Raw genomic sequence first — 8,721 nt, 5'->3', positions numbered from 1 at the left:
AAAAAAAAAAAAAAAAAAGATTGAGCTGGAAGAGAGAAATGGATAAAAATGGTAGAAAACATTTATACAAGGTAGTCTTGAGGGGAAAATAATCCCACTGTATTTTAAATTAGTGGGCTATCTCTCCCATCTCAAATCCTACAAACTGTCTGTGCCACTCAGCTTGCTCTGACGTGCAGAGAACTTTGTAGTCTATCATTTTCTTGCTCACATTTAGTCTCTTTGACCAGATTATAAACTGCTCAAATAAACACAGTCGACAAACCATCCATTACATTCCAAATCTTGGGTCACTGTCAACGGATCCCTGAAGACCTGGCATTCAAAGTTGCCAAAATAAAGGTAGCCAGCATAAGGGTGCAGAAACCAAGAGTAAACAATTGTAGCCTTGCCCAGGGCTGCGGTTTGGCTGCAACTGGGATAATGTCTATGGTTTTGGCTGCTTGCACCTCGACTGACATCAGGAAGCTGTGGGCAAGCAGCTCAGATTTTCACATGGGTGGAAGTGTGTTCCTAAGGTTGAAAACGTGGGGATTCTGGGGTTTGGCCTGGTGCAGGCAGAGCAGTGTTGCAATTTAACCTGCAAAACATGTACCGCCATGGACAGGCTCCTCCAAGCTAGAACGTTAAAACAAGCAGGCAGCATCCTCCTTGAAAGCAATCTTAAGACAAAATACTATTTGGAATACTGAATGCGCCCTGATAAAAGGCAGGAAACACGAACGGGATGAAATAATCAGGTGGGTGCAGTAAGCTTGATTAACACGTTCATTGTTAAACACGCCCAAGACAGAACAGAACCTGGGGAAGTTGTGGCTGCTTGGGAGACCTTTCAAATAGCTAAGTGATTCAAAGACGCAGAAACCACCCCCCCACCGCCCTGTCCCGCAAATGCCTCTATTTCCTGTTAGGAACAGCCACTTGGGCGTTGCCAGGCTGATACTCCCTCTTCCTCCCCTCTCATCCCTCCCTCACCTCCCTCCAGGACAATGACAGCAGTTTTCGGGGCAGAGATGGAGACACTGGGTAAGCAAAAATGAAAGGGATATAAGGAATGGGTTACACACTCAAGAGGAGACGTGATGCTGAACATTCCAGAAACCATGACGGAAACATTCTTCTACCTTAACCTGAGTGGTGACCTACGCAAAAATTCACTGAGCCGCACTTGAGATCTGCGCACTTTACTTTTATATAATCTAAACCTCCATTGAAAACCAAAACCAAATGACCACCAGCCACAAGCTCCCTCTGTTTTCCGTCCTTTATTGAAAGGTCCCACATCCTCAGGGACCCCAGGCAAACCAGACGCCATACAGGTCCCCCAAATATAGCAGGAGGCCTGAAAGGGGAGAGGAATGACTTATGATCCCACCACACCTCCCTGGAAACAGAAACCCACCACAGACGGACAGACAGACAGGGCCAGGAGCGGGGAGACCTTACCCCCCTCTAGGTTCTCTCCCCTTTGCCCCCACTTGAAAAGAAAGTCAAACACCGACTACGCGGCACCCCAGCCCCCCACCCACCCTAGCAGCGTTTGTGGGACCCCCCCCCCACAAGGGGCAGCCCCGAGGCAGCTTCCCGTCACTCTCCTTCACTTTGGTTCGCTCCTGGCAGCTCCGTGCCCTCTTCCTTCCTCCCTCAGCCTCCGGCCCAGTTACCCCTACATCTTCTATCACCTACTCGGACCTTCTCTCTGGTCTCTAGGGCCTCCTGCCCCAGGGCTTCTGGGGAAGCAGCATCTCCTCCCAGCGAGGGGCTCCGCCAGGACCTCTCTGCCCAAGATGCCGGGCTCACACGGCCGCCCCACTCCCCTGGAGGTCAGGGGCTGAGTGTTGCCGCCTCATCCGCGGGGGCGTGGTGTATGGGGGGTAGCGGGGCCCTGGGGGCCTCTGGGCTGGGTACGGTTGGGGCTGCTGGGGATAATAGTTGTGCTTTTTGGGCTGGAAGTGCTGGGGTTCGGGCTGTGCAGAACCCCCTCCCCGGGACCGGCCCCCTCCGTCCAGGGAATTCCTGCGGGGACGGTGGGACCTGCGGGGACTCGGGGGCCTGCGGGCAGGGGTGGCCAGAGAGGGGGTGAGCTCCTCAGGGGGCTGGGGTGGCGCTGGGGACTCCCCGGCCCCCGCCCCCGGCCAGGACTCGCGGTGCTGGGGGTTGCTCTTGAAGGGGAAGCGCAGCTTGCAGTCGTGAGGGGGCACGAAGCGGGCGGGGGGTCTGCGCAGCCCCCCGCCCCGGCCCCCGGAGCCCTGCAGTCCCTGCAGCCGCAGCTGCTCCTGCTTGAGCCAGCGAAGGCGCCCCCGACGGAAGGCGGGGTCCTCCTCCATCAGCCTCGACACCCGCTCCCAGCTCGACAAGGGCGGCGAGGAGGGCCGCGCGGGAGGTGCTCGGTCACTGGGGGCTTCCTGCTCCGCTGCCTCAGACCCTTGGGGCTGAGCCCACGTGGCCTCACTGGCTTCTTCATTCTCATCCTCGTGATCCTGGGAGGGAGAGGGGGTGAGAGAAAAGGGGGCACGTGAGGAGAGTGGAGTCCTGAGGACGTGCAGATTCGGGAGGACAAGCTGGAAGGCCCTGGAGCAGCTGGACGTCCGGGGTCCTGAGAGAGAGAGGCATGGAGATGAGGAAGCTGGAGGGACACTGGTTTAGGAGCCCGGACCCAGAGTCGGGTGGCCGACGCAGTCCAGGTGTGCCACCTCCTAGCTGTGGGTCTGGATCTCCGGCTTGTAGCCTCTGTGCCTCAGTGTCCTCACATGTAAGATGACATCAACAATGACAGTACCTATCACATAGGGCTGTTGTAAGATTACCTGAGAAATTCTACCATGCCTCACCTAGTGGGCACTCAGCAAATACTGCTGAATAAATGATGTGCCCTGGGGATACAGCAGTCAACAAAGAGGAAAGAAAAATACCTGCCATCATTTTAGTGGACGGACACAGTTGATAAATAAATAAGGAAAATATATAGTATGGTACATAAGCTGTACTTCCGTAAAATGTTAAATATAAATATATGTATTTAAGTTATTTAATATATATTATTTACATTATATGTAAGTACCATGTAATATATTTTATATATATTTTATATAAATGCATATATGTGTATATATTTTATACACATATAAAAATATATACTCACGTGGAAAACACCAGAGCAAGGAAAAGGACAGGAGGCCAGGGTGGGGGTAGATGCAGTGAAAGGACAGGAAGAGATTCACGGAGAAGTTACCATTTTAGGGAACACCCAATGGAACTGCGGGACGAGCTCTATGGCTCTGAGAGGGAAGGGCGTTCTGGGCAGAAGGAACAGCAGGTGCAAAGGCCTTGAAGCAGGAATGCACCCAGCAAGTTCAAGGAACAGCAAGGAAGCCCAAGGGTCTGGAGAGGGGAGAGTGAGGAGAGGGGTAAGAGCTGCATTTGGAGCCGTAAGCCTTCAACACCATGACTGCTGCTATAACTGGCTGCCTGTCATCCCCCTTTAGAAGGCAAGCGGGAGCGCGGCAGAAATTCTGTCTGTTGTGAGTAACCCCAGTAGCTAGCAGGATGCCTGGCACACAGTAAACACTCAACTATTTACTTGTTGAGTGAATACATGGAAAACGGGTAGGTGATAACACTGCCACTCGCAGGGCCACTGTGAAGGTTTACACGGTGACACAGGAGAAGCGCTCCGCACAGCGGCTACCAGAGTAAAGGAAGGGTCACCCAGGAGAGGGGTGGTTCTACGAGTGGTCACCTATGGGAACACTCATTAAGTGGTAACTTAAGGACTGTACCCTTTATATCAGTGGTTCTCAAACTTCATTGTATTTCAGAACCACCCGGGGTACTTATTATAAATGCAGATGTGTCCCCAAAGACGCTGATTCAGTAGGTCTGGGGCAGAACCCAGGAATCTGCATTTTCAGTGAGTGCCCTGGTGATTGTGAGGCAGGTGATTCACAAACTATGCTGTGTTAAACTTCGGTAAGATTTTTTAAAGGAAGAGGAGGAAGGAGGCTGGACTCTGAGGTGGGAGGTTCAGGTTGCTACAGGAGAGAGATGCAGGCGGGGACAAGCCGGGCCGGGCCCGTCCTACCTGGGTCAGGGGGATGACCCTCTCCATGCGAAGCATGCGGTCCCTCAGGGCCTGCAGCTCGCGGTCCTTGCTGCTGTTCTGCAGCTTCACCTCCTGCAGGATCCCCGTGAGCTTGTCGATGTGAGCCCGGAGGTCCTCCACCTCTGCGCCGCGGGCTCCCTCCTCACTGCCGCCACCTCCACCTCCGCTGCCTTCCTCCTCGCCCACCGTGTCCCAGACATCCCGGGCCACGGCCCTCCAGGCGTCCCCGGGCCCCTCAGGCTTGCCGTAGGTGCGGCACAGCTCCCGCATCTTGAGGGCAGCCAGGGCCTCGATCTCGGCCCGCCCGTGGCGGAAGTCGGCCAGGGCCACCTCGTAGCAGATCTCCTTCACTGCCTGCATCTTCAGGTCGGCCATGGTGGCCCAGCGGGGGTCTTTGCCCTGCAGCCGCCGTCGCTGTGGGATCTGGTACACCCTGCGGGGGGCCCTGCGCTTGCCGCTGCTGGGCAGGCCGCAGCGCTTGACGATAGTCTGGACCGTGGTGGGCGGCAGCTGCTCACGCAAGGACGAGATGAGCCGCCAGCTCTCTTCGCAGGAGCGCTTGTCGGAGTCGTCCCCGCTGTCAGAGTCCGCGTACTGGGGCCACAGAGAGGGAAGACAGACGGGGATAGGGCTAAGGGCACCCCAGAGCCATGTGTCCCACCAACATGGAAACACCGTGGTCAGAGCGGCTCGGTGCTGGGTGCACGGCTTAACCTCTGCGCGTCTGCACAGTGGAGGTAATGACGGCACCTCCTCACAGATACGCTTTGAGGATTAATGTGCTCAGAGCGTGTGGCACAGAGAAAGCGAGTATTAGCTGTAGCCCTACCAAGTATGGGTTTCGTGTGTATATATCGCTCAGGATGCGGTTAAAGATTTAAAAGTAAGTCCATTCAAAGAACAATCTTTTTTTTTTTTTAATATTTATTGATTGATTTATTTGGTTGGCTGCGCCGGGTCTTAGTTGCGGCATGCGGGATCTAGTTCCCTGATCAGGGATCGAACCCAGGCCCCCTGCATTGGGAGCATGGAGTCTTAACCACTGGACCACCAGGGAAGTCCCCAAAGAACAATCTTAAGTAAATAACAACACGGGCGGTACTTGGATTTGGTAAAAATCATAAAGGTGGCACAGGTTCAGCTAGAGTCCAGGAAGCCCCAGTCACCTGGGAGGAACCCTAGTTCCCTGCATGGGTTCCTCCCTGGGTCACATTTCTCTCCTGTCTCCTCCTAGATGCCACCTCTACCCGCTAGCCCCGGGCGCACTCCCCACTCTGGCTCAGGCAGGGTGACCAAACTCAGAGTGAAGTTGAAGCTCTGCCAGGCTGGCTGCTCCAGTGCCCACCAGCCCACCTCCCGCCTCTGCCTGCCCCACCGCGCCCCTGGCCAGCCCCTCACCAGCCGCTGCTGCTCCAGCAGAAGATCAGCCTCCTCCTTTTCTTTTCGGTACTGGTTCTCCAGATCCTGCAGCCTGGGATTGGGTGAGGAGAGGAGGAAGAGCTCTGAGGTTCTGGAGCCACCTCAATAGGGCGTCTGACAACAGGAGGGCGCTGGGGGCTGGGCACCTGGGAGGGACGGTCAGCAGGGCCCTGGGGCGCAAGCACCCTCCCCACGCACCTCTTCTCCATCTCCAGCTTGATATCAATGCCTTGCTGCTCCAGCAGTTCCTTCTGGGCAAAGTTCCAGTCAACAGGCTCGAAGGGCGGTCCTGGGGGCGGGGGGACCCCTCGCTCCCGCTCTAGCCGCGCCTGCTCCGGGTGATTGAAGCGGAAAACGTGGTTCTTGCCCATCACAATCCTATTCCCTGGAGATAGGAGGATGGAGAAGTGGACTCACCCGCCCACGGCAGCACACCCCTCCGCATGCCCGAGGTGCACAGGGCCTTGCCCACAAATCCCAGGAGCCCCAACACAATCTCTTCCATCACCCCAAATCCAAGAGCGGCTGGAGCTGAGGCTCCCCTAGCTGGCCCCAGGAACCGCCCTGTCCCCGACAGCCAAAGGAAATCAGGAGCTTGGCATCCTCTTCCTGTTGCCCTGAGGCAGCGAGACAAACCAAAACCTGACTCCCTCTCTCTTCCCTTCCCAGTTCCGTCTTCACATTCCCACGCTGTTTCCTATTTGTTTCCGGGTCCTGCCCAGGAGTCACCCAAGAAGCTCCTCCTTGCACAGCCAGGGCCCAGGACCCTCACTGCCCCCTCCTCTACCTGACTTCAGCACCACAGGCTCAGTCACAAGTTTCCCGTTGACGTAGGTCTCGGCTCCTTCACAAGGCTCCAGGGTGACCACCACTGAGGCAGGGAGAGAGGAGAGGGAGCGATCAGACCCTGGGAGGGGGAGGGGTATGGTCACAGATTCCCACCCTGCATTCCCCCCAAAACACACATACACCCCCAGTCCCACCACCCAGTACCTGTCAGGGGTGCCATGGCCCCTCTGGTGGCAGGCAGCACGGGAAAGGAAGAGCAGAAGGAGGGTTAGAGCCCCAGCTACAATTCCCAGGAGCCTCTGAGGGGGCTCTCTTCTCACCCTCTGCCATCCTCCCCAGCAGCGGCTTAGCAAGCCCGGAATCCTCAGAGGGCGTGGCCTCGCAGGTCCAGCTGGTCGGCAGGCCCTGTCATTTCTGCCTTCCAGATGACCACTCCTTCCTTCCCAAACAATACTGCTACTGGCCAGGTCTGGATTCCTCCAGCAGGCTCCTAGCCCCACTTCTGTCTGATGCATCTTGCACACTGCGACCTAACTAACCTTCTTAAGCCACAGTCAACTATTGTCAGTCAAGATCACTATTTTCACGGGAGGAGATAAAGCCAACCCAACCCAAACATCTCTCAAGGTGCTCCTCGTACAAATCACCAAGCCTGCTGCTTGCTGGGACATGAGGATGCCTGAGGCACTTCCCTGTCCTTGAGGACCAGTGCCCCGTTGTCACAGAGGGGCCCCCGTATTCCAAAGACCCAGACTCTATGACTCCTTAGCTGAGGGACATTAAGCAAGTCACCCGATTTCTGTGAGCTATAAAACGGGATAACAAAGTCTTTCTTTACAGAGTGGCTGAAAGGCTCAAATAAAGTGATGTGGGAAAGAGAGTTCTTATTTACCTTACAAGGAACAGAGAAACCAGAATGAATGGTAACGTAAGGCAGAGACGAGCCTACGGACGCTGTAGGAGTACAAAAATAGCAAAGAGTAACTCGGCTTAGGGGCAGAGGACTGGGAATGATTATGGGAAAGTGGTAACTCCTGAGCTGATGCTCAAAGGGAAACTTGGATGAAGGGGCAGAAACGATGGAGAAGATGTCAGACACAGCTAAAGCATCACCACGTCGGTGACCAGCAATGCAAGAAGGTGGCAGAGAAGAGGACGAGGTGGCTAGAAGGGTACCAGTCTATCCCCGCCCTTATTTCCCACCACGCCCCAAATTCATCCATCCATTCCACAAATATATTGCACCCCTATGATATGCCAGGCACTATTTTAGGTCCTGGAAATACAGGAGAGATAAAAACCAAAATGCCTGGTCTTACCGAGCTAACTTCCACTTGGTAAGAAAGATGATAAACAATTAATTGAGCAAGTAATCTAAAGGCAGGGTTGGGCGGGGATTGTTGTTATGGAGGGAAATGGGGCCAGGTGAGAACCCACACAAACCCACAGCGATCTGAACCGAGGCAGCCCAGGACTCACAGCACAGGCCCTAGAGTCTGCCATGCTGCGTCCCAATCCAGTTCTGCCATCCTCTAGCTGTGCAGTCTCGGGCAAATTCCCTAACCCCTGGGAACCTCAGCTCCCTCACCTGTGAGCTACGTGCGAAAATGCAAAGGCACAAAGTAGATGGTAAGTAATAACTATTTTTCTGTGTTCACACCTCTATCCATGCTGCCTGCTCTTAGGCGTCTTTGGTCAAGTATTAAATCTTAAAGGCCCAAATGGACTAACCCTTTATACAGCCCCCATCATTTGGGGCACAGAACCATCTGCTGCTTCCACTGTGATGTAACCTATTCGGGCCTGTCACCTCCCCAAACACACCCTGAGCTCCCGAGGGTGGGCTGCCTCCACAGGCCTTGTGTGGTTTTGGTATCACCCGAGTACATGGCTTGGGGGAACCACAGAACAGGAACTCGGTAATAACTCACTGGGCTGAACGGATTCAATAGCTCGCAGCCCACAGGGCCGGAAGCGTTTGCTGCCGCTAGGGACTTGAACGAGACCAGAACAACTGCATTAATCCACTGACCAGAAAATGGAACTGACGTCCACCGGGCAGGTCTTCAACCTGAGCTGCAGGCCACACGAGAGCATCTTTTCTTATTTTAAGACACATGCTGACCACGGGTGCCCTGTCTCCTGTCCCCCAGAAGCATCAGACCTGAGGCACATAGCACGGGCTCCAGGTGAGGGAGAGCTCAGGTGTGACACGGCCAACCTCCCTGCCCTACTCACTTCCCAGAGCTTAACTTCACTTGGGCACAACTGAACCCAAATCAGTCCATTAAAAAAAAAAAATGACCTGGACTTCCCTGGTGGTGCAGTGGTTAAGACTCCACGCTCCCAATGCAGGGGACCCGGGTTCGATCCCTGGTCCAGGAACTAGATCCCACGTGCCGCAACTAAGA

General features: G+C 54.9%; 1 protein-coding gene across 7 annotated transcripts in view; it reads right to left on the bottom strand.

The window, feature by feature from the left end:
* Positions 1-1,004: 1,004 nt before the first annotated feature.
* Positions 1,005-8,721, bottom strand: part of KIF1C (kinesin family member 1C) — a 22,616-nt gene continuing 14,899 nt past the window's right edge. For 4 of the 7 annotated variants that reach the window (XM_089900511.1, XM_089900512.1, XM_022596074.3 and 1 more), the window contains 5 exons: positions 6,309-6,392; positions 5,720-5,906; positions 5,501-5,573; positions 4,082-4,696; positions 1,006-2,480 (listed from right to left, as the gene is read on the bottom strand). In XM_089900511.1, coding sequence (XP_089756637.1) covers positions 1,797-2,480; positions 4,082-4,696; positions 5,501-5,573; positions 5,720-5,906; positions 6,309-6,392 — 1,643 coding nt within the window. In that variant the 3' untranslated portion in view covers positions 1,006-1,796. Of the gene's footprint in view, positions 2,481-4,081; positions 4,697-5,500; positions 5,574-5,719; positions 5,907-6,308; positions 6,393-8,721 lie in introns of all 7 variants that reach the window. The other 3 variants (XM_089900514.1, XM_089900513.1, XM_089900515.1) reach the window with 2 other exon arrangements.

Source organism: Delphinapterus leucas, chromosome 19 (assembly GCF_059928025.1).
Source record: "Delphinapterus leucas isolate spDelLeu-1000000601 "Yukka" chromosome 19, BTC_Dleu_Yukka2, whole genome shotgun sequence".
Lineage (NCBI taxonomy): Eukaryota > Metazoa > Chordata > Mammalia > Artiodactyla > Monodontidae > Delphinapterus > Delphinapterus leucas.
This window is presented reverse-complemented; position numbering and strand designations above follow the sequence as displayed.